The sequence below is a fragment of the Sceloporus occidentalis genome, unplaced genomic scaffold (assembly GCF_023333645.1).
Source record: "Sceloporus occidentalis isolate IW3139 unplaced genomic scaffold, rSceOcc1.0.p SCAF_2, whole genome shotgun sequence".
Classification (NCBI taxonomy): Eukaryota; Metazoa; Chordata; class Lepidosauria; order Squamata; family Phrynosomatidae; genus Sceloporus; species Sceloporus occidentalis.
Genome location: NW_028316982.1, coordinates 148,053,624 through 148,081,601, shown reverse-complemented (window position 1 = coordinate 148,081,601; position 27,978 = coordinate 148,053,624). Strand labels below are relative to the sequence as shown.

Here is a 27,978-nt window from a genome sequence, read left to right as displayed (position 1 = left end):
GCTTGGCGTTCTTCCCCGCCCCCTCCCGCCCTGCCTCTGTCCTGGGCTGACTGAGGCTGCTGCAGACGTGGTCGGGATGGGGACCGGGAGGTGACCATGATGGGGAGCCTCCTGCTGCTGCTGCGATGGCTGGGGCTAGGGCTAGGGCTGGCATCGTGGGCCGCCCTCTGGCTGCCGCCCGCGAGAGGCAAGACGGTCCGCGGAGGCTTCTCCAGCGCCGCTGCTGCCCGAAGCCAGGCGGTGGCCCAGTTCCAGTTCCACGGTAAGGGACCAAGGGGGCGGCAGCCCAGTCCTGCTTCCATTGGGAGTGGGGTACATCCACACTGGAGAAATAACCCGGTTTGGTAGCGCTTTAACTCTTTTCATAGCTCAAGGCTATGGAATTCTGGGAGTTGGAGTTCGTTGTGGGCCCAGAGCAGAGCAAACAGCCATAAGTCAGCACACAAGAACAACGTCTACTACTCAGGATGGCTGTGTGTCTCCCCTGCTGTCAGAAGCAATGTGCCTCTCTCTGTTAGCAGTTCTCAGAGGAGCATGAAATGGGCGGCAGGTTGCCCTTAGGACTTGCTGGTGGGCTTTCTGTCGGCAACTGGGTCAGATCCCCAACCCTTGGTCCTCTATTTGCTTTGATCCTCGTCTCCCAGAAGCCCCAAAGAGCTTGGCCAACAGTCCGGAGGGATGAGAACTGAAGTCCAAAGGACCTGGAGGATCAGGGACGTAGCCAGGATTTTAGGAAGGGGGGGTCCGGACTAAGTGCCACCATTATAATGGGGCTTGGGTGTGGCGGCACAGAAGCACACACCATTCATTTTTCTAATGGAAGGGGGGGTCCGGACCCCAAGATCCCCCCCCTTGGCTACGTCCCTGGGAGGATGACAGACTAGGAGCCACTAAGAGAGACCCTTGATCTGATCCAACACATGGCTATTCTTGTCTCTTCTGCTTGGAGTGAGAGGTGTGACAGTCCACTCCGCCAGGCTATCAGAGCCATTTCTGATTTGTCCAGTCTGTCCCCATGAAATTACAATGCGTGCACATTGGGTGGCAACCATGCTTTCTCCATAACACATTCAGGTGTAGCCATGTCAGTCATATAGCAAAGTACGGTAACATCCAGAATCCACAAAACGGTGCTCCCTTTATTTGGCTGATCAGACTTCAGAAAATGCATGATGCAGACCTTCAGATCTTTACATACCTTTTGTCCTGTGTCAGTAGTGACCATTCTGTGCATTATGCCCATCTGAGAGGGAGAAAACAGCCCTGCCGTCAATGGTGTGCATAAAGTTTTTGTATGGAAGATAACAAGATGGCGTATTGTTGTAAAATCTGCCGCCAAACTAATTGAGGGAAGGTACGGTATCTTTACATAGATCTAGTAGATGTCCCCAAAAATGAACACCAAAAGTTTTCACACCTCTGACTGTAGCTGCTGAAATCTTAAACGTCTCCACTTTGAGCAGCACGCCTTGTAGAAACAGCCTGTTATGAAAAGGCTGGCCGCATCCGTCTTGACCGTTCTGTGGGCTGTGCTCAACTGGGAGGGAAATGGCACCTGCCACCAACTTGACAGTGGGCCCTTGGGATCCATCTGCTGGGCTTTGTTCCAGGACCCCACCATTAATACCAACATCCATGGGTTCTCCATCCCCATTATATACAAAGGGTGCCACTTACTGTCTATACTCATGCATAACTCTGGAAATTTTAGTCAAAAAATCGACCCCCAAAACCTGACTTATCCATGAGTCAATGTAAGTACTGTACTTTAACTCTTACTGTAAAAAGGAACCATCCCCCGGTGAAAGGCAAGAGTGCAATCTGTCCTGGAAGCATTGGACCCACTCTATTCATTCATTCATACAGCCTTTAGTAGGAGCACAAACATGCCTTTGGAATTGTGTAAGTTCTTTGGCATTGTTTTCCTTTGCTTCATCCTTTAAATCCTGTGTTACATGCCCCTACGTTTTACCCACAACTTGTCCACGGGGCATGTCAAAATCCATAATTTTGGCCCCAAAACCTGCCCTCGACTTATACATGAAGTTGACTTATAGTTGAGTATATATGGTACATAAAACGGCAAACCAAGGTTTCTTTTAGGACTTAAAAAAATATTTTCAAGCCACAAATGGTTGAATCTGTGTATGCATAATCCATTGATATGGAGGGCCGACTGTATATGGAAAATAACAGGGCGGCACGTTGTTTTTAAAGTTGCTGCCAAGCCAATTGGAGGGAAGGTACAGCATTGCTCAGCTGATTATTGCACCAGCCAAGGAATGAGCAAGTTCCTTGTTTTAGGCTGAATCTGGCCCCTCTTCCCCATCCCAGCTTCTACTACAAGGAACTGAGCCAGAAGCTGACACCCCTCTGTAATATTACTCTGAGAAGGAACTGAAAGATGACCTTTCATTGTCATAGTTGGACCATGAAGTATTAAGTAAGGAACAGATGTTCAAAACTAGGAACAACTTAAACTTCTCTTTGAGAAGACACAAGAATAATGTTGGTAAGACAGTGGACTTTTAGCGGGAGTCCAGATTAAGAGACACTTCATCCAATTTAGTCATCTTGGTAATATTTGTATTCTCTTTCTTTTATTTAATATATGTAACAGAATTTGACTTCTTTTTAAATATCAAGGTGATTGTGCTCTTCTGTATGTCAGAATCAGCAATGTAGCAACAGCTGTTGGAAAAGAAGCCAAGCTTCACCTATTTCAAGCTCAGGAATGGCAAAAGTTACAAGACAGCACACAGGATTACAGCTGTAAAGAAAAGCTATCCAAAGCTCAGCTCATAAGTGAGTATGACAGGATGGTGGAAGGGGGAATAGGTCCTTAACTTATTGAGACAGCTTGTAGCATTATTAAATACATCATTTGGTTGTGTACATACAAGAAGAGTATAGCATAAATGTACTCAAGTATCAGAAGTATAGTAGTTGATGCATCCCCATATTAACTTCATAGCAATATAAGCAGTATTTTTTTTTTTATACACAAGCCTTTTCTGTTTCCCTTTTCAGTGTGTTAGACTATAGCCCACATTATCCCCAGATAATTGGAACTGGCTGTTTATCAGTCTCAGCTACTGTGCTTCCTCACAATTGTATCTCCCCCACTTTCCTTAAGATTTTCTGGCTCAGTCTTTTTCCTCTCCAGTTTGGAGGATGCACACACCCCAGCATGCCATAGGTAGGCATATGCTGCTCTATACCAGAGTAAACATGTACAGCACGTAATGCAACAAGACATCACATTCAGTAAACAAATACAGTAGGACATACATGATGATACACAGGTAGGAGTGAAGATACACATGAAAGCAGCTGTAGTAACACAACATGCACTAAATACCAGCTGTCTTTCACCTGTGTAGAAGCTTACACTGCTGCAGCTTGCTCACTCTGGTGATGACTGTTTTGTCTTCAGGAAATATCAAAACACACATGGATATTTCTTTGGGTAAACATTTTTTCATTGTTTAAAAATTCAGTGGCTTGTAGCCTAAGATGAGTTAACTTAAGGAAGTTAACTTTCCACCTGCATCCACATTCAATCCCTGAAAGTCACTGGAGAATGCTGTGGAGTGAGAGGTGGGATAATGCTGGGGGGGGAGGGAAGCCTTCTCAGTTCAAACTTCCTAAAGACTTCAGTCTAATAATCTATTTGGGAATAATCCCCATTGCACTCATTAAGGCTCAGTTTTGAGTAAACATGCACAGAATTGTGTTTTAAGCTCATTTATCTTAGAATCTAGGCCCATATCAGCCTTTATCCTTTTCTTAAGAATAGGTTACCTTTTATACAGACTCTAAGTCACATGTTACCAGATTTCCAGAGTTCAACAAAACATAAACGGTAGGGAGTTTTTTATCTTCCCTTTAGATTGCTTTTAGTATATCTGTTTTTAATCTTTAAATTTTGCTGCTGTTGTTGTTGTTGTTATCTTTATTGTATGGCTTCTTTGAATCACTTTCCAGGGCAGAAAGGTGGGGTTGAATCAAGCAAATAAATAAAAATAATACACAGTTTTAAATATGCTTATCTGCTATGGTCCACAGAACATTGGAGTAGATATGGTTTGCAATATATATTGGGGGATTCCCCCCCCCCCTAAAGTGACAGTAATTCCTTTTCATTTATTCTCAGGGTTTTCTCGCTTCAAATTAATTAAAGCCTGAACTGGTTTCCTTAGAGTTGATTTAAAAAGAAATTTCTTTTCATCACCTAATTATGCTATTAACTAATTGTGCAATTAGGTGGTCATTTTTAATATATTGAGTGTTAATATTTGACTTCATAATTACGGTACCATAGAAGCAGCATGCAGTTTTGTCTTGTATTGAGAAAGTCTCTTATATCAAGGGGCTCCAGTGTTCCTGTCTCTCACTCACCCCCCACTTTTCCCTTCCAATTAGTCACTTCTTGAAAATGAAGCCAGGCATTCAAGCTCTTAAGTTTAATACCACTTCTGTGAAGCACAAATGTGTGATGTACAAAGACACTGAAAATACTTTTAGAATTGTTTTCAAAGAAATACTAATACAGATATTTAATAATTTATGTATTGCCCAGAGTAAAGGCATGCAAATTACATTTTAGAAAGATAGAATAGTATTAATATCTATTAGGTGCTAAACGAATTAAGCCGATAATAACAGCTTTCCTTTAGTATCATATATTTTTGCCATTATATGAGTGATTTTACTTAAGGTCCCCCCCCCCCCCCGGTGATTTTGAAATTATGCTCCATGAGCCAGATTGTCTAAATAGAGATGCGGAGGCTTCATCATGTATGGGGACATAGATAGCTGCCATATTGCCCATCTAGTTCTGTATTGTCTACTCTGACTGGCTGGCTGTGGTTTCAAACTAGAATCTTTTATATTTCTACCTAGAGATGCCAAGAGTTGAATGTGGGCTTCCTAAATGCAAAACACATCTGGTACCATGGAGCTACATATGTGAACTTTGGTTGTATTATGCACTAAGAATATATGAGTTGGACCACACTTGATGGCAAGGGTGGAGAACTTCTTTTCAATATGGGAGCTGAATTCAGTTTCAGAGTAGTTCTCCAGAGCCACATTCTAGAGCCGGACAGGGCCAAGGGCAAAAAAGAGGAGACCAAAAATACCAATATATTTTAGTTTACACTTAGGATCCATAGGGGAGCGTTTTAAATTTTCTCAGTAAGTAGCTGAGAAGCCACTAAACAACAGTGTAATGGGGAAAGGGGTATGGTCACCCAGAAAAACCCAGAGGACAACATTGGGACCACAGGAGACTAGATTTAGCCCTACAGCTAAATTGCATTATGGTCACAAGCCAACTGTAGTTCAGCACATCTAAGTTCCATTCATTGCGAGTGAGTTTTACATATATTTAACCCTGTCTTGTTGAAGTTAAATATAGGCTACTTAACTTAGGATACATTGTGCCATGTAAACCTCACCATTCGATGGCGCGTTACAGATGGGCCCATGAGGCGCCGTCATCGTGCCGTCATTACGCGCGAGGGGCGGCGCTTCCTGACACGCTTTGCCCCTCGCGCGTAATGACTATGCCAAAATGCCAGTGGCCGTTCCATACGGCCGCCTCCATTTTGATGTAGTAGATGCTCTGCGTCCGCACGTCACACAGCGGAAGTGATGCCGCGAGTGCGCGACTAGCGCCTCGCGGCACCTCTTCCAGGGCCAAGGAAGGAGCGCGATTTTCACGCTCCTTCTTTGCTGCATCCGGGAACCGCGCGGTTTGGATGCTGTGGTTCCCAAACACAGCAACCAGCAGCGGCGCGAGACTGTCCCTTCTGGGCTGTCTGTAACGCGCCAAAGTTAGTTAACCCACCTGCATTGTAAGTACATACAGGGGGGGAAATGTTTGCTCTAGTCCAAGGAATTTGGACTGACTTCAATGCCTTGTTGCATATGCACACTGTAAAAAATGGGTGCGAGAGCTAGTCTCTTTTTCTTTCCAGCTTTCTGAATGTACTGATTTCCTTCTTTCTTTTTTAAGTGAGCATGAACTGCACTGAACAGAATTTGACAGTGTCCCAGGTTCCATATCCAGACACATGGTACGTGTTTTATGTCGACAAGTTTACCTGTGCAGAGAATTATGAGAATTCTGAATCCGAGGATGTTCAGTTTGAAATGGTGTTACTAAATCCCGATTCGGAAGGGAATCCATTAGATCACTTTAGTGCAGGGGAATCAGGTAAGATATATTTTTTTGACATTGGAGATGGGGGGAGGGTTAGTGTGACACATGCCTTGGACTACAACTCCTATATTGCCCACTTAGCATGGCCCATGATGAGAGTTAGACGAGTTGTAGTTCAAACCCTGTAGAGGGCACCATTTTACCTACCTGTGTCATAGATAAGCTAACTAACATTATTACTCCATTTTATAACAGGGCAGTTAACATTAGTTGATTAGCTGATGGCTAACACAACATGAAAAGAATGGCAGCTTGATATTTCATGGAATGAATTAAGAATATAGAATACACATAGAGATAAGTAACTATCTTCAAGTAACAAATTCTAAGACAATATATAAAAGCAACAGGACATACTTCTGTTGGGAAACACAGAGACCAAGGGCCTTTAATCAATCTTGATGTGACACAATGCTGGCTAAAGTGCATACACCATAAACATAACTTCTCCAAAACTGAAATCTTTTTGTATCTTGTATTTGTGCTGTATGAATTCACGGTGCCTTTTAAGTATAGCAGCAGTGACATCTAGTGGTAAGAGAGAGACACACCACAGGTATCTATTGCAGGGCATCTGAGATTTTGTCATAATAAATGTTTTAAAAGTTAGACACTTATGCTTAAGACAAAAGTGGAACCTCTTTCACATAATGTAGAAAATAGTTGATTGCAGCACGGCAACTACAGTGTTTACCAATAACCAAAGACTGCTGGAAACATGCAGCTGGGGCTGCTTTTTTAAACTTCAATCACTACTGCTTAAATGGAGAAAAATGGGCCTAAGTACTGGATATATGGAAAAGACATTATAACAGGCATTTGAACAGACTTGTATGGGACTTGGAGGTCCTGTTTTTCAGTGGCTCCGTTCCTTCCTGGAGAAGTAAATCCAGAAGGTGGTGGTGCCGGGGGACTCCTGCTTGACTCCCTGGCATTAAACTGTGGGGTCCCACAATGTTCTGTGTTGTTCCCCATGCTATTTAACATATACATGAAACCGCTGGGGAAAGTTATCCTTAATTTTGGGGTGCAGTGCCATCAATATACAGATGAAACATAAGTCTACTACTTCTTTCCATCTCAATCCAAGGAGGCTGCCCTGGTCCTAAACCAGTGCCTGTTATCAGCAATAGACTGGATAAGGGCAAACAAATTGAAACTTAATCCAGATGAGACAGAGGTGCTCCTGGTCATCCAGAAGGCAGATCAGGGAATAGGGATCAGCCTATGTTAGATGTGGTTACACTCCCACTGAAGACGCAGGTTTGCAGTTTGGAGATACTCCTGGACTCAGCTCTGAACTTCTGCAATGAACAGGAGTGTTTTTGCCCATTTAAAACTTGTGTGCCAGCTACACCCATTCCTTGAAATGGTGCATCTGGCCTCCTTGGTACATACCTTGGTTACATCCCATTTAGACTACTATAACACACTCTACTTGGGGCTGCCTTTGAAGTGTGTTCGGAAAGTTTAGCTAGTCCAGAGCTGCAGCCAGGGTGTTAACAGGCAGGTTACAGAGATCACACAATGCTCCTGTTGAAACAGCTCTACTGGCTGCCAGTTTGTTTCTGAGCACAATTCAAAGTGCTGGTTATGCCCTATAAAGCCCTATATGGCTGAGGTCCAAGCTATTTGGCAGACCATATCTTCCTGTATGAGCCATCCTGGAACTGTGAAATCCTCGGAAGAGGCCCTTCTATCCATCCAAACACCAGCACAAGCACAGTTGGTAGGGATGTGGGAGAGGGTCTTCTCAGTGGCTGCCCCTAGACTCTGGAACCCCCTTCCCAAAGAGGACAGAATGGCCTCTCTTTGTTGTCCTCCTTCTGGCAAGTTAAGACCTTTTTGTTCAGACAAGCTTTTAAAACAGAAAGTTTTTAAAGAACTTCCTGGAGGTAAGGTACTCTTTTAAACTGTATGGTTTTTAAGTGTCATTATCTTTTTAAATTGTATTCTATTTTTTTAAAAAAAGTATCTTTTTTAATTTGTAATAGCTTAATTCCATTTTAATTGTCACTTTTGCATGGTTTTAATTGTATTGTGCTTTGAGACTGTAAGCTGCTTTGCACCCCAATTTTTGGGGGGAACAGGGTACAAATAAATATACATTCCGGACTCCCCACCCTCCCACCCCCGAAAATGGACACTTGCCAATATTCAAGCTCCATAGGCATGAATGGGGTGTGTGCCCTCATGCACACACAGGGTGCATGCCATGGGGGTGCACCACATTGAAAATAATGGAGATCTTTCCTCCGTGAATATTCAAGACCGCGGACCTCAAGTCTGCAAGAAAGGAGGGGCAACTGTAATAATAAATATAATAACAGTGTGTTCCTATACATGAATTGGCACATCAAGAAGAAACAAAAGGCATGTGATAGGATAATGTGCTCTGGTCACACCCTGTAATTAGTTTTCTGAAATCAGATCTTAACGGTGATACACAAGCTATACTAGAATTTCAGTGCTGTTATTGCTGGTTGTCTAAATGGATACTTTATAATATATGTGCAAGAGACATGGGCAGGAGAGGTGAGACCTGTTACATGCTTGTTCTACCCTTGCCCTTATGAAAGTAGCCAGAGGATAGACTGGCCAAGTGAGAAAAAAGAGCAGTGAATGTCTCTTTGTAGCAAGGCAGTGTTCCAGGATGGCTACAAGAGGCCTAAAGTAGCCCTTTGTAAACACCACCATTCTGGATTGTGGAGCTCAGGTGATTACCAGCCAGTCTCCAGTGTGCCTTTCTTGAGCAAGGTGTTCGCTCATGTGAGCTCCCGGGCTTTAAAAGTTACTTTCTAGAAAACTTCACCTAGCACTATATTTCTTGTTCTGTCATACCAGGTGAAATCTTGTTTGTTGTCTCATGCACTTTAGATCTCTGTTTTTGGATTTTATCTGTTCAGATTGCAGCTGTTTTGTTAATCTTTTAAAACAGTATTTTTGTTTCATTTGTCACTTTTATTTCGTTACTTGTATTTACTTTGACATTTTTTTGGAAATAGCTTCGATTTTTATTAAATGTCTAAATGAAGGAACGTGAATGACATTCTGCTCTTCTTCCTAGGCCTACACGAGTTCTTCTTCCTACTTGTCCTGGCATATTTTGTTGGTGCTTGCATATATGCTCAGTCATTGTGGCAGACTATGAAGAAAGGAGGCCCTATGCACACAGTGTTAAAAGTACTGTCCACTGTTTTGCTGTTGCAGGCTGCTTCAACTTTTGCAAACTATCTGCATTTTTCAAGGTAAATTGAAATCCCGTCAATAAAACTAACAATAATAATGATAATATTAACAACAGCAATCATCATCAACAAATGATGATAATATCATCCCACCTTTATCCCAAAATTGAGACTCAGTTACTGTCATACTGTGGCTTACAGTGTTCTTTCCTACCTCTAATAGCAAAGTGTATTTAATGCTAGGGATAGAACTTGAAATCTTCTCGTTGCAAATATTGGACTCTTCCACTGTTCTGTCCATGTGCATGGGAGAGCAGACTTTGAATCCGCTGCTATGTTAGTGCAATTGTTATAACACTGCAGAGGTACAAGGCAGATGATTTAAGAGAAGTCTATACTTTACCAAGTAAATATGTTTTCTGCATGTTCTCTGATGTTACCCTGGTATTTCCTACAGCAGTGTGGAAGGCATAAATGTGTGTTACCAAAGTTCTCATGTGCGTGCACTCTTTACATATTTGCTCTGGGATGCACCAGTTTGCATGCAGCAAATACAATTGCATCATAAAATATGTGCCATCCTCTGATTGTAATAGCTCAATAGGGAGCTAGTAGGAAATAACATCCAGTGGTAAGAATAGGCCAAGAAAAACACACACTGTAAAACTTTTGTTTTCAAAGGCCCGAAACAAATGGGCTAAATGAAGTGGCTTCCAGACGTTTTGAGGGCATGGCAATTAGACCACGCATGCCTCCAAAGTGGCTGGAAGCCGCTCTGACAACACCCTCCAGTACAAAGGACCAAATTAAAAAGAAGCTGCTTTAATCTGCCACCTGGGCTGTGTGGTTTAGGACTGCATCAGGCGGCCCATTTTGGGAGCGGGCCATACAGTCGCCACAGTCCTGGCCTGATCGCAGCCAGCCGTCTTCTTCACCCCTTGATCCCACCTTACTTCTATGTAGTTAAGCATTTCAACTTCAACTTCTGTTTAAGTAGTATGCATCCTTTGTACATTTTGTTAATGTCCAGATTTTCTATACATTGTTTATACTTTTTAACTGAGACCAACCCTACTGAATAGAACTGTACTGTTTATTACGCTACAATTTTTTCTTAATGTTTTCTTCTTATTTATGCAAAAAAGGATACATACATTCAAGCATAGCTTGCAAAATAGTGCATTTCAGTTTTCTGCTGTTTAAAGGTCTTTTTACAATATTTTTAAATTATTATTATTTTGGAAACCAAATATGGAATCACCTCAGTGGCATTTGCTTGTTTTGCAAGAGCCTTTCTTATGAGAGTGGGAGTGTGTGTGTATAAAACATTTATATAGAGATTTATATAATTTTTCTAGAAAGGTAAAATTCTTCTTCAGGGAAGTTTAGTTTTTGTACAAGAAGAGAAAAAAATTGAGATGCTTACATGTCTTTTTATGTTCAGAAATAATGTAAATAGGTTGCATGAACAGTTCCAATATTAGACAAAGAACATTTTTAATGAGCAATTTAAAGAAGCAAATTCACCAGCAGTTTTTGTCTGTTTTTATTAGTTATTCGAAAAATGGAGTGGGAGCACCTTTCATGGGAAGCCTTGCAGAATGTAAGTATAACTTACACCATATTTGCTCAACTATAAGTCGACCTCATGTATAAGTCAAGGGCAGGTTTTGGGGCCAAAATAATGGAGTTTGATATGATAAGTCGAGGGTAAAACTTAGGTGCATGTAACAAAGGATCTAAATGATTAAGCAAAGGTAAAAAGGGCCAAAGAACTTACAAAATTCCAAAAGATATAACTCTGTGCTCACTTTAAAGATTGGATGGATGAGAATAGAGGGAAGTCAGTGCTTCCAGGATAAATTACTTTCTCCTTTCAACATGGGGTGGTTCCCTTTTAAAAAATGAGAGTTAAACTACAGTACCTACATTGACCCATGGACAAGTCGACTCAGGTTTTTTGGATCAATTTTTGACCTAAATTTCTAGACTTATACATGAGTATATACCATACTTTTGAACTATAGTTGTGCCTCAACATTTGCGGCTCGCAGTTTCAATTACTCACGAGGTCTAGGCTGCTGCACATGCACTCCTCCTCATCATCTCTCCTGGGCTTTTCCCCTGGGGAGGAAAAAAATTGCAGAAGCCAGGAAGGATGCGCCCACCAATCCTGCCCTTTTCCAGGCCAGAGAACTGCCTCTTTTCCCATGCAGTTCTCTGCTTTGGGAAGGGTTTTGGGGAAAATAATCCCCCATCCTTTTTCATGAAATGGAGCTGCCTCTGTAAAGACAGCTCTCTTGCCTTGGGAAGGGGTTTGGGAAAAGTGAAATTGCCCTCCTTCTTGCCATTCCAATATCAAGGGTCGACTGTACTTATAAACATAGATGACCTTAAGAGAAACTCGAGGCAAAACAGACGGCCGCGAAGGGGCGGCATGACACTGCTCCTGAGAGAGCAGCAACCACATGCTGTGGCCCCAATCCAGCCAGCTTTTCTTCCCTTATCTGGAGCAGAAGAAAGCCGCCTCTAGAGCTTTTCGCCAGCTCTGGGGCAAGTGACATCTGAACACCACATCCCTAAGTCACCTGGAAGCTGGCTGGCATGTAATCACCAGCACAGCTTCCAGGCAACTCAGGGGCATAGCATTAAATGCCACACCCCCAAACCAGAGTAGAGCCAGACTTTCAGGGCAATCTGTTTTATCTGAGTTTTCATATATCTTTATTTCATGACATGCTGAATTTGCTGGAAAACCAGGGCTGATTTTATTATGGAATACCATGCTTAAAGATCCAGATTGCCATTCTTGCATGGAACTGCTATCTTATTAAAAATACTTATTCCAAATGGGGCTAATTTTCTAGTTGTATGCATGTCTACTCAGACGTACTCCCCATTACAGACAGGTAAAGGATTGCAGCCTAAATGACTAAGAATACCAGATTACAACACATTAATTAATAAAATTCATCTTCCCCCTAAGGTGAGGTGGGAAAATGTCAGACTTGACAGATCTGCTTTGAATGAGATGCAAAATGATGACACAGAATGAAGGAACAGGGTGCCTCCAAGCACCTACTCAGCCCAAGAATTTGCTTTCAGGACAATAACAGATCTCATATCCTTTTACACACAAATCTACTCTTGCATTTTAGCAAGCTATTTGACAGGGCGGTGTGGGAGACTTCTTGTCACTTTTGTGAAAGAATTGGGAATGAGAATTTTTTGGTAATCTAATGCAAATTGACCTGAGATCCGTCACTAAAAAGTGTTTTCTGGAAACATATGTAACAGTACTGGGTAGCCCAGGAATATTAATCTCATAAGTGTAAGAAAACAAAGATGGGAAAATGAAATGAGCGTGTCTATCTCCACCATTTTGCTCCTCATTTAAAAAATACATTTGCTGTTTCCTTATTTCTCCTTGTGCTGGTCCTTCTGTCTGATGATAGTATAATATTTTTTTTAAAAAAAATACAATGGCTAGGCTTCCAAACTGGCTATTATTGCAGCAGCAAGACTAATCCTGCCCCGTTCCATTTGACAGATACAGTGACAGTTCTAGAATGTATCTAGACTGGGGTGCATAATGCACAGCTCAGGGAGCCGCATGTAATACTCTGAGAAGGTCCCCTCCTTTGTCAATATTTTGACACACACACACACACTCCACTGCTAACACCAAATTCCTCTACTGCCAGTTTCTCATTGATTTCATACACACTGCTCTTTCCACATTGGAGAATGGGGTGGAGTGAAGCCTCTTCATTCTCTCTTAATGAGGAAAGAGAATCACAGAGGTGTATAGCTCCCTAGTAAGCATTACATGTTGTCTTCTGGGCTCAAAAGATTGCACATTCCTACTCTACACATTTGAAAATGGTTCTCCTCCAGAAAAAAGTTCTATATAGCAAATTCTGATCTGCAGTTCTATGAGGAGGAAACTATATGTGTCAAAGATTAGTATCCAAATACCAAACAAATGGTTTAAATATAGCCAGAGAGATGGATGTGATCCAGCCTATATGTTGGGTTCCCTTTCTATTTACCTTAGCTAGCTGGTTATATTGAAACTGGTTATATCGAAGGATTTACCAAAATGATACAGACTCATTTTATATACATTTGCTGAATCAAAGCTCTGTGCAAGAGAATTGTACAGTGGTGCCCCGGGTTACGAAATTAATTCGTTCCGGGGCGCCGTTCGTAACCCGAAAAGCCTTCGCAAGCCGAATCGCCATAGGCGCTAATGGGGAAAAGCCGCGATTCCGTGTGAAATCGCGCAGAAAAGCACCAAAAGTTTTTTCGTAACCCGAAAAAACTTTCGCAACCCGGAACAATAATTTCCTATGGGTTTTTTTCGTATCCTGAAAATTTCGTAACCTGGGTATTTCGTATCCTGAGGTACCACTGTATACAGCATATTACAGGTTGAGTCATTCTTATCCAGAATTCCAAAATACTCCAAAAAAGCAGACCTTTTTTTATGTGTGGCTGAGATGGTGACACCTTTGCTTTCTGATGGTTCAGTGTACACAAACTTTGTTTCATGCACAAAATTATTAAAAATGTTATAAAATTACCTGCAGGCTATGTATGTAAGGTGTATATGAAACATAAATGAACTTTGTGTTTAGACTTGGGTCCCATCTCTAATATATCTCATTAGGTTTGTGTATGCAAATACAGGTATTCCAAAATTTAATAAAAATAAAAATCTGAAATCCAAAACATTTCTGTTCCCAAGCATTTCCAATAAGGGAGACTCAACTTGTATTATTACCACTATAATGAATACATTTTACTCATATTAATTTTCTTCTTCTTTCCGTTAGTGTGCGACATCATCTCTCAGATGCAGATGCTGTACCTACTGCTGAGTTTGTGTATGGGATGGACAATAGGAAGAATGAAGAAATCTCAGAGTAAACCTCTCCAGTGGGATTCTACTCCAACGTCCACTGCCATTGCTGTAATTGTTGTTGTGGCTCAGGTCTGTTACTAGATTGTGTTGCATGTTCAGACATGAGGAGATCTAGAATTTTTTTATATTAGTAGTTGCTCACTGATGACCAGAGTAGTTTATCTCCTAGACCTCCTAAATTTTAATAAAGGTGTGGTAAACATACTGTCCCCAGCTTAACTTGTATGGAAAATAGAATTGTTTTCAAAAATCATGAGTGGAATTTCACACATGAATGTTACATCTCTTTCTGAGAGATGGGGGATAGGTAAGGGGAGATCTTTTGGAGTGGTTAGCAGGGATTAAAAATGTTCCTATTTATAGCTGTCCAAGACTTTATGAGAGCCTCAGTTCCCATGTAAGGGATTCTCCTTCTGACAAAATAAGAAGAAGAAGAAGAAGAAGAAGAAGAAGAAGAAGAAGAAGAAGAAGAAGTTGTTGTTTATTTAACCTGTGACTAATGGCCCGTACAGACAGGCCAAAATAAAGCTGCTTTGGGTCACTTTGGAGGTATGATCTTTAAATGATGCGTACATCCTAAGAGTCTGGAAGCTGCACCAAAGCCATGTCTAATTAACAAACTGTAAGCCACTCTGATAGCCTTTTGGCTGAAGAGTGGGGTATAAATAAATGTTGTTGTTGTTGTTGTTATGCTCCAGTTCTTAGGACTGGAGCATGGCTTTGGCATGGCTTCTGACTCTTAGGATGCATGTATCATTTAAAGAGCATACCTTCAAAGTGACCCAAAGCAGCTTTATTTTGGCCTGTCTGTACTGGGCCAATGTCTCATTGAAAGCATTTATTGGCAGCCTTTGTTCCATACAGTGATAGACATTCAGCAGGAAATGATCACACCTCTGAACCATATAGCTTTTGAAAGCTTTGCCATGGAAAATGGCCCCTCACTAACACCTGAACTGTCTGGAAGTCAGACATGACAGATATTCAGTACTAATTCCTCTAACTGATACTCTAAAAAAACAAAAATTGTTTACACTTATTGAAGAACTATGTGTTTTGTTTGAACGAACAAAGCTCAACAGCAGCATGTGTTTGTCAACTTTTCAAATATTATTTTATCTGATATATCTAAACAATTGTTTCCTTCTGTGCACAAAGGTGCATTTAGATCTGTGCTAGTGTCCAGCATTACCTAAGTATGCATGAAATAATTAGTACTGGGGCAGGTCACCCTGTAATTAAAGTAAACAAACTGCTCACATGACTGCAAAAAATAATACCTAATGAGTAAGAAAATAATTTGTCTATGCCTGGCCAACTCATTTCATGAAAAATATCATTCTTTGAGACAAGGTGGCGTTTGACTCCATCTAGACTGGCCAAAAGATATAAAAATCCAAATATGGTCTGCTGGAAATGTAAAAAGAATTCTGGTAACTGGCTACACATGTGCCCTGTGATAGAAAAGTTTTGGAGACAAATTCATAAATCAATTCATTCTATTCTAGACATATCTTTTGAATTTACTCCAAAACTGTATCTATTAAATGTGACCAGCATTATCCAACATAAAGAGCGAACCAAATACTGGAGACAGATATGATCTCAGTAGCGAGAGTGATGTTGGCACAGAGTTGGAAAACTCCTGAGGTATCTTCAATAGATAACTGACTACTGAGAATGTTAGAGATTGCTGAAATAGATAAAATTTCAGAATCTTTGGCGGGAGAATCAGACGCTAAATCCAAAGAACGATGGATAAGCCTCCTCTCTTACTGTGATAAAAAGTGGAACTATATGAATTAGAATAATTACTTTAAAATGACTGGCTATGGGACATTGTACTCATAGAGTTTTATTTTCACAAGTTTTTCTATTGAGTTTAATCTTTGTATTTTTGTTTGTTTGTTTGTTTGAGGAAACCAAAATAATTAAGATGACTAAGTCAAAAAGATTTTGCGTGAAATAACATAGAAAGAGAAGAAAGAAAATGATGATCACCCTTTATAGGTTTTTTTCTATTTGGAAGGTCAATACTGTCAACATAAATGCTCAGATATCATTCTTTGATAACATCTGTTTTGTTGGTGAATACCTGTACCTTTCCCCCTCATGGGCTAACAGTGTGGTGGCATACATTTTCAAATGTATTTGGAAAAAAAATGCATATGGGCATCATATTTATTCTAAATGTATTGTTTGTGTTTTTGTAGAGTATTCTATTAATATGGGAGCAATTTGAAGACACTAATCACCACAGTTACCACTCACACCAAAGTTTAGCAGGTGGACTTCTTATTGCCTTAAGAATTTGCCTAGCTCTTTCTCTAGGCTGTGGACTCTACCAGATCATTCGAATTGAGAGAAGTACATTGAAAAGAGAATTCTATATTACCTTCACAAAGGTTTGTGCATTATATGGAAACAATATAGTAGCTTGGCTGTATTCTTATAGAAAACTACTTAACAAGCAAGAACTAGTCTTGGGTAAATATGTTTAATGGTGCTTCTAGGCATGTTTATTTATTACTTTTGTGAAGCTACTTCCAAGAAAGTACATGTAGGATTGCAGCCTAAAGCAATCGTATGCATAGATTTGTGGGTGTTGACACCATTGAACACAGTGAGGATTACTACTAAATCAACAAGCCTAGGATTTTTCTATAAAAGTTTGATTAAGGTTACTTTCTCATTTTATTTTTTAGATTAGTTCCAATTTTACAACAACAGCCTCACAAGATAACATTCTATTCTATCTGTTCTTAAAATAATATCTATTTGATATTTTAAAAGCAGTTGGTAAATTAAAGAAGACAAAAATTTGAGATGTAATATAAGCATGAGTATGTGCATAAATAGTCCCAGTTTTTGTCACATTAACCTACAGTTTTGAAACATGGAAATAAGTCATTAACAATTTATTTTTTCTTCTATCAGGGCTGTATCCTCTGGTTTTTGTGTCACCCAAGTCTTGTAACTATATCTCTAATGTTTAGAGATTATCAGCGAGAGAAGGTAATTATAAACAACATGAAAGGTACTTCTCAGTATGGCGAATCAGTCACAGAATGATTTCTACACATGTACAATATCAGTTTAAGGCATTTTTACCCACTCGCCCACCTCTTTTCAGCCAAAAAGACACCAAGAGCAGCTTACAAAGTTCAGACCCCACTGGGGTCTACAAGTTTTAAATATTTGTGTGGCTACCTCTTTGCACGTCAGTATCTTGTCTAGTCATTTCACACCTGCCCTTCCCAGTCCTAGTCTTCTTCTGATTTCTTGACTACAGTCTCCTTTTTGCTCAATGATTGATCCAAAATATGGGAAATCTTTATTTTAATTTCCTCATCATCTATATTGAATTTATGTAAATCCTCTTTGGTCATTATTTTTGTTTTCTCTGTATTGAAGAGTAACCCTCCCTAAGCACTTCCTACTTTGACTTTCCTTAGTAACTTTTCCAAGTGTTTGCTATTTTTTACTAGTAGTATGGTGTCATCTGCCTGTCTTAGATTGTTGATATTCCTTCCTCCAATCTTCATGTTGATATTCTGTTCTCTGATCTTTACTTTGCTTTCTTCTGAGTCCAAACCTCTGTTTATGGCCATTTTCAGCATACAAATTAAGAAAATAGAGTGGTAGAATGGAACTTTGCTTGAGCCCTTTGCCAATTGGGAATTATTCTGTTTCTCCAGTAGCCCCTTGTCCTGAGTACAGTTATGCATCAGGGCAATTAGATGTAGTGGCACACCAATTCTTTTAAGACCAATCCATAGCTTTTCATGATCTATACAGTCAAAGGCAAGCATATGCTGATTTTCTTGTGCAATTCTATCAAGCACATGCTGATTTTCTTCTGGAATTCTCTGGTGCGCTCCATTATCCAGTGTATGTTTGTAATGAGATCCTTAGTTCCTCTTCCTTTCCTGAACCCAGCTTGCATCTTTGGACTTTCTCACTGTCTAAAACTGAGGGTTCATCTTTGTATGATACATCTTCCCATGTGTCATTTTATTTCATAAATGGAATAATTAAAATCATCCTTTATCTCTTTTTATAGCACTTCTATGTATTGCTTCCATCATCTTTTTATTTTACCTTGATTGTGTATTATGTTTCTCTGCTGATCATAGAGTATCCCCACCCTTGGGTTAAATTTCACTTTGATTTTACAGGTCTTGTGGAATAGGTCTATAGTTCTTTTTTGTTGTCAGCTTCCATTTCTCTGCTATGATTATTATACAGTTGTCCTTCCATATTCACTAGGGTTAGGGGAACAAGACCCCCATGAATATGGAAAAACCACAAAAACATGTTTTTTACCTGAGAGGACACCTCTCTAGGAATCTTTAGGTCGTCCAGTGCAACTCTGTGGTCAATGTCCAACATACACTGACCATAGAATGGCACTGGAGTAGCCACAAATGATCTTTCAGTGCAACTTTTAGTTAAAGTTGACTGCAGAGTTGCACTGGAGAACCTAGAGAGAACATATTAATGAAATCCGTGAATAATCAAAGCCGCAAATATCAAAACCGCAAATATGGAGGGATGACTGTAATAATTCTTTATATCTTTGTGCACTAATAGTTAAACAGCTGCATTCATGACTGACTGTATTTTTGTCTACTTTCTGTTCTGCTTCTTGTCTGTCCTTTACTGCTTGAAGCATTTTGTCTGCCATTCAATGATTCTTTTCTTTCTTTCGGCTACAGGTAGCATCTTTCTGCTTTCCTCCTTGATTATGTCCCTGACTTCTGTCCGTAGTTCTTCTGGTTCCCAGTTAGTTAGACAAATCTATTTTTCGCATTATCTTTTAAATTCTGCTGGGATGATGGTTGGTTTAGTGCTCTTTTTTAGCTTTATTCTAATTTTTGATATTAGTAGTTCATAGTCAGTGCTGTGGTCACAAGTGCCACAGTCTGTTTTAAGTCATACCTTAGTTCCATTACAGCCAATTTCACTTAAATTAATTTGTCCCATTAACTCTCAAGGCCCCATTCTTGCTAGAGAGTCTAATGCCACTGAGTGCCAAGACAAGTATTCTCTAGTGGAAAGTTCCTCGTAAGTCATCAGACTACAAATTCTAGGATTCCATAGGACAATCAGGAAAATTAAAATGATATTAAACCCCTGTTACTGTATTGTGTAGGTACACCATGTCTAGACAGAATCTGTTGTACTTTTTTTCCTATCTAATTTCTCACCTTTCTCATCCAGGTTGGTTTACCACATAGATTAAAACAAAGGCCCGTTACAGAAGGGCATAAACTACGGACTGGGTCTGTATTAGGGTTAGAAAGGGGTGTCCCTTCCGGACACCCCTAACCTTAATACGGACTAAGTCCATACAAAATGGCGGTGCCCATTCCACACAGGGGCCGCCATCTTTACGTAGCGGACGTGCTGCGTCCGCACGTCACGCAGCGCATATGACGCTGCAAGTGCGCCATTGGCGCCTCGCGGCGTCATATCCGCACCACAAAGAGAAGCACCGTTTTGGCACTTATTTGCAGCGCGGAGGAGTCGTGCGGTTTGGCTGCTGCGGCTCCTCCACGCTGCAACCAGCAGCAGCGTGACACTGCCCGTTTGGGGCGGTCTGTAACGTGCCCAAGTTTTTTAAAAAAACAAATAAGCAATCATATTAAAACCACAATTTTAAAAGCTTGAAAGTAATTTGGAACATAGTAGAGGAAGTAAAGGGGGCCTAAATACCCTAAGGGCACCAGATCCTGTTTGCTCTTGAATACTAAGCAGGGTCAGGCCCAGTTAGTACTTGGATGGGAGACTGCCAATGGTATTGTATGCTGTATTTCAAAGGAAGTAACTGGCAAAACCACCTCTGAGTACTTGCTTAGAAAAAACCCATGAAATTAATAGAGTCTCCTTAAGTTGATCGGCAACTTGAAGACACATACACAGAAACACACAAAGGATGTAAAAGTACAGCACACCCTTTTAAAAGACCATTCTGTCACAACCAGCCAAAGGGTGTGTCTGCTCCTCCATGGCAGGGTTTTTGGACTGGATGGTCCTTGTGGTTTCTTCCAATTCTATGATTCTATGAATAAATAGTCTTTGCCTGGAGGAACAGAGGAAGAAACCCAATCCTTCCTTGGGAGGGAATTCCACCTCCTTGGAGCAATCGCTGAGATGGCTCTCTCATACATCCTCACCAAATGTGCTTGTGGGTGTACTGCAAATAGTCTGCCCTCCGTATCCACAGATTCTGCATTCACAGATTCAACCATTTATGCCTTGAAAATATTTCCCCTCCCTTCAAAATAATTTTTCCAAAAAACAAACCTTAAATTTACTATTTCATGTAAGAACACCACTCTACTTGCCAGTGTGTATAATGAACATCCTCAGATTTTGGCATCCACAGGGTATCTTGGAACCAAACCCCAATGGATAGCAAGGGCCCACTGTAGTTACATCAGATACTTTTTAGGTCAGTGGGCCTCAGCCTTTGACCTTTCAGACATTTTGAATTTCTATACACCTCAGCTAGCATAACCGGTGGTCACAGATTTTGTCCAAAATATTTGGAGGTTCAGAGAAACAGTGTTTTAGGGTACATTAGATATGGGGAAATGATGGCTTTCCAGATGTGAACTCCCTTCAAGTTCTATTATAACCTGTGGTGAGGGAGCTGAGTTCCAAAAACATCTAGAAATCCACATGGTGCCCGCCCAGGCTACACAGAATACTGAAACTCTGTGTTAGGAGATCTTGCCCTCCTGTGCTTATTAAATTGAATGTAGATTTTGCAATCAATATTTCATTCTTTCAATACAGCACTGTTTTTCCTCTCTTCCCCCTATTCCTTTCCCCCTCACATTTTGTTATTGTTTCTTATAGATTATTACCATCGGTGTCATCCTCTGCCAGTTGTTCTCCATGGTTCTTCTATATCGACTCTTTGTTTCTCACAGCCTTTATTGGGAAGTGTCCTCCTTCTCTTCCGTAACATTGCCCTTAACTGTAGCATCTGGACATAAAAGTCGGCATCACTTCTGAGATGCATTTGGGAGATGCATCGACAGAGATGCAATAAGGACTGGAAAACGGTGACTATTTTAAGCTGGAATCCATTATAGATGAGTTTTGTTTTGTTTTTTATGGAGGAGCTAAATAATTAAAATTCAACACTTACACTGGATCATGACACAAACAGGAATGAAGTGTATTTTATCAACAACAACAACGAAATACATGGTGGTTCCTGCTGTTCTGGATGGAGACCAAGAACACTCTTATCCATGATATTGCCACTCCAAAACACCATCAGAGATTTAACTGATTGCATAAAATAGTCTCATAATTGGAATAATAGATTGGTTGAAAGTTGCTTTGAAACAAAGTGTTTGTGCATAAGTTTAAAGGGTCCAGAAAGCCAGTGTAAAATGTTTACAGTGAACTGTAGTTCTGTTGTATGTATTTTTAATATATAAAGCACTTTCTTGCCTTGAAGTTTGGATGTAGTTCAAATTTTAGTTCCATCACCAGCTGCTTTTTACATTCTGTGTTTTATACAAATGTTACAAGAGTATATGGGTGATGGACTAAGTACAGAGTTGTTGTTTTTTAAAAATGCAATATTAAGATTATAATAACAGCAGGCAAGTGTCTCCTAAACTGACCGAGGGTGGGGGAGGGATGGAATGTGGAATGCAGCACTAGAATTTTAATCCTGATATAATTCATTACTCTTACACTGAGGATTCAATCATAATTAAGCCATATTCACAGATTAAATTAACAGAAGCATTTCAAATAAATGTTAGTTTCAATCACCAACTACCCATGAATTCCTGTCCAAGGATACTTAATCAGGATTAAATTTTCTCTGAATAATTGAAAAACAAAATACTCACTGGATTTGTTATAATCCATGTTGGCAATGGGTTCTAAGTAGTTGCCATCTTCCACCCGTTGTAGTAGAACCACACTTTTAAATGATGCCTAGCTTTCAGACTGCCATTGTAAATGCGTACTTTTATTGAAGTGCCTGTTTATTGCTCAAGATTGCAATCAGGGATACGTTTTGCAATATGAATAAATATTCCTGTTTTAGTAATTGACTCATTTCAGCTGTTTTGCATATTTTAGGTCCTAACTGGTATCCTAGAGGGAACAGCAAGCTAGTTTTAGTTCTAAAATATATTTCAGTTTCCTCCCGTTTACAGACACAAGGCTGTGCTTATGCTGTGTTAGTAATGTCATCAGAAGCAGACATGAAAGCTGATTGATTCATGTTTATTTGCTGTTTCTACTTGCTCAGAGGCACTAGTCACTCACTGTGTTGATCCAATTGCCAGAAGAAAAGAGAACATACAAAAACTCTTACTATCCTACTTTCCCACTCCATCCACCACCCCTCTTGCACACTAGGACTAGCCACAGTGGGAATACAACTATTGCAGAATTATCCTCAAAGAACTTGCTTTAGGAAAGAAATCAGTAAGACAGCCTGAGGCTGTAGTGCTGCCACTGTACAAGCTTGAACATAATTTTTGGAATGTAGCCTTGAAACCTGCAGACAGCCTCGTCTTCAAAAGCACTGCTTTAGCGTAACTACTTCTCAAGCTAATAGGGCTTCCAGTTATGGAGCACTCTGTAAAAACAGTCCCAGCACTTCATTTCAGATTATAGCTAACACGGATATTTCCCTCTGACTTAGGCAAATGGCAACATGACAAAGTTCTTCCTTAAATAAGCTCACTGGTTGCTCTTTGTAATTCAGGACAAGAATGGTTGGTTGAAGCTGGAAAGACTAAAATACTATAATTTCATGCTATCAGCAAAATGATTGCAAAATGATTTTTTGCATTTCTCTGTTAATCACATCAACATTTTGTTCAACGTTGTGTTTATATCTGCACTCATATTCAGAACAGAAAATCTGCTTTTTGGCACAAGCATAAATTAGGTTTTCCTTAAACACAAAGCCCAACAAAGTTTACACCAAGAGTTGGGAAGAAGGATTGTTGTGTGTTGCATTTACTCAAGAAAGCGCTACGTAACTGAGCTATGGAACAAGGTTATTTTAAAACAAAAATACTACTGCTATTTCTTTTTTCATGTGGTTGGATTTCACATTCCCCCACAACCTTTGAAATAGGATGGACATAAGGAGACTGGCAAATAATATAGTTATTTCTTGCATGAGTGCCATTCCTTCATAGCAGCCTGGGGTATTGCCATGAAGAGTAACCATGTGCCATTTTATACCACAAAACTGCAGTACTGTGATTCCACTTTAACTGCCATGGCAATGTCCTATAAAATCCTGGGGGTTGCTGTTTAGGGAGAAGCAATTAGAGGCTCCTCTGGTGCCTCTGGCCAAACTACAGATCTCAGAATTCCATATAATGTTGCCATGGCAGTTAAAGTGAAATCATCATGTATTTGTGTTCAGTTGGTCTTCCAAATCCACAGAATTTTTATCCATGGATTCAAGCATCCATGGCTTGAAAATATTTTTAAAATATATAAATTCCAAATGTAAACCTTGTCCTTGCCATTTTATATAAGGGACACCATTTTACTATGCCATTGTATTTAATGGAACTTGAGCATCCATGGATTTTTGGAATCCATGGGGAGTCCTGGAACCAAACCCAAGTGGGTACCAAGTTCCCGCTGTACTTTAATGTGGCCTTATCTTATTTGCTTGACTTGTGTGGTTTTTTCAAATGTTACAGTTTGAGATTGGTCTATTCAAATGAAACAACTATGTGCTACAGAAAAATGTCCTTTGTGTTACCTTTACCAAATACTGGTAATTTTCCTACCTGTTGATAGAATAGAAACATTTGTGGCATGATCCTCAGTCACTGCATTAAGACGAGTGTCAAAAAGTGACTTGAATGTCCCACTTAATTGTGATTCTTTTTGAACCATCCAATTCCACATTTTGCTGCAAATTATAGGATCAGTTTCTGTAACCTTATGAGATGGATAAAATGTTTGCAATCTCCTTTATCTGATTAAAGGCACAGAGGAGCCTTCATTGGATAGGTCCCGGATGTGACTGCATCATTGTAGGAAGGAACAGAGCCAACCCTATGGATCGTGATGGTGGTGGCACAACCATCCCCTTTAAAAGTCCTCCCTCTCTCTTACAGTGTTTTACAATAACCACCTACCTGTTCATGAACACCTACGTCTAATGTGAGTTGGGTGGATGCGAGAGCATTGTGAAGAGGCAATTGCAGACATTCCTGGGAGGTTACCAATTAGCTACATCCATTTCCGTTATTTTGAAGCCCAAATTTATTTTCTCTGTTAGAACTTTACTGGTACAGGGCAAATACTATCTTGTTGCTTTGGATGTCATACTATCTTTTGATAGCATCAAACATGGTTGCCTCCTGAACCATTTACAGAAGATGAGTATCAGAGGCACTAATTTGGAGATCAGTTTCAGAGAGAAGACTTACAGGAGTTCTTATTAGCTTCTTGGTTATTAGATTTGGATACCATGCAAAACTAGGACAATAAAGTTGGGCTGCCCATGTTAGATTATGTTAATATGGAGACACTTCCTATTGATGTTAATGGAACTGAACCCCTAGTTTTATAACTTAACAGGCTAATTACTACACCACCAGTTGCCGAACCCCGGTTTAAGGATTCTGCAGAACTTCTTAACTCTTCCAGTGACTACAAGGAAAAAAATTAAGTATTCCGAGCATATGGATGTAATTTTTCTTTTTTAGCTTTATTTGATTACATATTTTCAGAAAACACTACTTTTTATAGCATAGAGTCCAAGCAGAAGTAGGTTTCAGATTCAGCCTGTTGCTGTCAGGCATAATGTAGCAACTGAAAATATATTACGTGACCTCTCAAGATCCATTTTGTGTCTTTGCTCACATTGTTCCTGTAGCAGATGCCCCTGTCACCCCAATCTTCATATTAGCCTGTGACAAATTAATACAAATAAATCCATTTCATAAGGTGCCACAAGGGGACAGCAGGCTTGAATCAGTTGTGCATTGCCAGCATTGTTTGATAAACAAAGAGCCTGAGATTCTGTTTTGCTGTAGAATTTTGACACCACCAAAGACAAACTAGAAGCCTAGAATGGAGTTCTGAGTGGTCTGGTCTATTTGCAAGATTCACCACCGCATAGTTTGTAAATGTCAATGCCAGTGTTCGAGGCTATAATCAAATAAAATATTACAGGATAATTAAAAGAATGGCATATGTTTTTTAAAAAACTGAATTGGTCACATCAATAGCCACATAAGCTAAATCGTAAAATTGGAGGTATCTAAACCATGGGAGAAATTATTGGTAAAACTTGGAACAAATCAGGTATGTTTCATAGAAGTAGCTTTGTTAGGCTCTTGCAGCATAAAAAGGAGGAAAGAAGAGGAGAGAAAAAGCAATGTGGTGGCACCTTTAAGACTGTCTGGATTTTATTTTTGCATAAGTTTTTGTGGGTATAAGCCCACATCTTCAGATGCAGTTCTGAGGGTGCTCTTGATGAAATTTCAAGTTCACTGCCCAGATTAAATGTTGCTACTGCTTATGTTGATGACACCATTGATCCATAAACAGTGTCAGGCACACTGTTGCTACTCCTCTTTCCTTGCCAGCAGTGCACCATTGGCAAATGTTAGGCCCAGACATAAAAAGTTCAGGTTCATATTTAGCTACACTAAATACTTAGCTGTTTTCTAGCCCATGTTTGTTGTTGTTTCTAGTTGTTTGTTTGTTTTTTGAGATGGGTTCCAGGGTTTATTCCGTCTTTGCATTCTTGAAACACCCCATCAAATGATGGAATACATACAGGCGTATCTATCCACCCTTAAATTTACATCTTTAGTTTTCCCATTGCCTTTAAGCACAATAATAACACTTTTCTTTATGAGAAACAAGCCTATACATTTACTGGTAATTTTTATGGGAAACACTAACAAAAAGAGTGGCAGCCATACATTCTCTTTGTCTAGTAGTATATGCTTATGTAAATATCACTACCCATGTCTGCACAGGATTTCATCCCATTAATCCCATCCTCAGCCCAGTGCACTGTCTTTCCCACTCCAGTATTCCTGAGGCCTGTAGCAGCTTTGCTGCACTTACCAACCCTTTTGTCTCCCTCACCCCACTGCTGTTTGTCTTCCATTTCCCCCTTCATCTCATATACCATATTTGCTCAGCCTTTCCATTGCTTAACTTTCCTCCCCACTCTTGCCAGACATAAGGGCATGCACTCTTATTCATGCCATTGTTCCCCACTTCAGCCTGTTGGATTTACATAATGAGCAGATGATTTGCAAACCACGCAGTAGGTCATGAAAAGGGTTGACCAGGACACATATACCACCGATTTCCCCACTCAAAAGTACGTTTAAAGCAGGAGTAGGTAACTCATGCAAGTTTTAGGGTCACACATACTGTACCACTGCCACATCTGGGAGGAGCACAACCCCATGCTAAAATTGTTGGGAAAGCCTCAACCCCACAACATTCTCATACCTCAACGGTCTGCTTTACACAGGAAAGGTACTTTTTTTCTCAAGTAAAAAATGACCAAAATAATTTCTGAGTTGGGAAAAAGAGCTCACTGGCCTAAAACTGGATGGGGACCAAAAGAGGCCCCAAAGGATATAAAGACTTGCTGCAGCCACAACACTTGGAATTGTGTTTGAGACATCTAAAATTACCTAACTGGTGCTCACTGTCATCACCATCAGCATCATGTTTATTTGTATTATTCTTGTCTGTGGTAAAAGCTTCCCCAAAGTGGCTTACACTAACACCGGAAAAAGTTAAATCCAAAATGATATTTCCAGATAATTGAATTATATCAAGAACTTAAATACTCATACAGTACACTGAACATCTATCTCACATTAATAAAAGTACAGGACAATCTAATGATAATTCACATCTAATTGTAGCATTTAAGGTTGTTGTGTTTGTTTTTAAAGTACCGAAAAGTGATCCAGATAGTAGCAATCATACATTCCCTCTAAAACTGACTAAGACACCACTCTCACACTCTTTAGGCACCTCCAGCAACAATGGCCATAATTGGTAGAATCAGTCAAGATCCTATATTGTATGTCATGTGAAAGCCAGTCTGACAGGCTCTAGGTCTTGCAGGACAGAGCCAGATGGTCTCCAGTCACCTCCTAAAGCTTTTATAAATTGAGCTACAAAATTGGAACCATCATATTGACTTGATGAAGGAGCATTCTCAGAAGTATAATTGAGTTCAGTGGGGATGACTCCTGGGTAAGTGGTTATAAGAATGAGTTTCTTACTGAAAGACACAGTAACTATGGAAGGGGACTTTAACTCCCCCCCCCCCCAATTCCTTCTGCTTCCATGCATTCACATCCCCAGCATTCACATCCATCCTGCCAATGTGCCATACAAAATACAAAAATAGGTCATTCAGTCAAAGTAGAGAAGACGGAAACACATGCTACATCATTCTTCGTGTGTGTGTGTGTGTGTGTATTGTGTATACATACAGGGAGTCAGCAACAAGCAAGCTGTGTTACACATCAATAGAGGTTTTTTGTTGTACTGGACAGATCAGAAATGAAGGTTTTAATAGCTTGGTCTTCCATAGGATCACTGAAATCAAGCTAGAATCCACA

General features: G+C 40.1%; 1 protein-coding gene across 1 annotated transcript; it reads left to right on the top strand.

Moving 5' to 3' along the window:
• The first annotated feature begins 96 nt into the window (after positions 1–96).
• LOC149319140 (integral membrane protein GPR180-like) lies at positions 97–21,823 on the top strand. The gene is made up of 9 exons (XM_089508390.1): positions 97–262; positions 2,647–2,805; positions 6,023–6,223; positions 9,297–9,477; positions 10,971–11,020; positions 14,256–14,413; positions 16,558–16,749; positions 17,282–17,359; positions 21,212–21,823. The coding sequence occupies exons 1-9, from the start codon at positions 97–99 to the stop codon at positions 21,368–21,370; spliced, it is 1,344 nt and encodes a 447-aa protein (XP_089364516.1). The 3' UTR covers positions 21,371–21,823.
• The last annotated feature ends 6,155 nt before the right edge of the window (positions 21,824–27,978 follow it).

What these genes read in the sequence shown, in the direction of transcription:
- LOC149319140 (XM_089508390.1), top strand. Translation starts at nt 97, where the DNA reads ATGATGGGGAGCCTCCTGCTGCTGCTGCGATGGCTGGGGCTAGGGCTA. An exon ending in GGCCCAGTTCCAGTTCCACG is followed by an intron (nt 263 to 2,646) that starts GTAAGGGACCAA and finishes TTAAATATCAAG; the next exon opens with GTGATTGTGCTCTTCTGTAT. An exon ending in TAATTGTTGTTGTGGCTCAG is followed by an intron (nt 14,414 to 16,557) that starts GTCTGTTACTAG and finishes GTGTTTTTGTAG; the next exon opens with AGTATTCTATTAATATGGGA.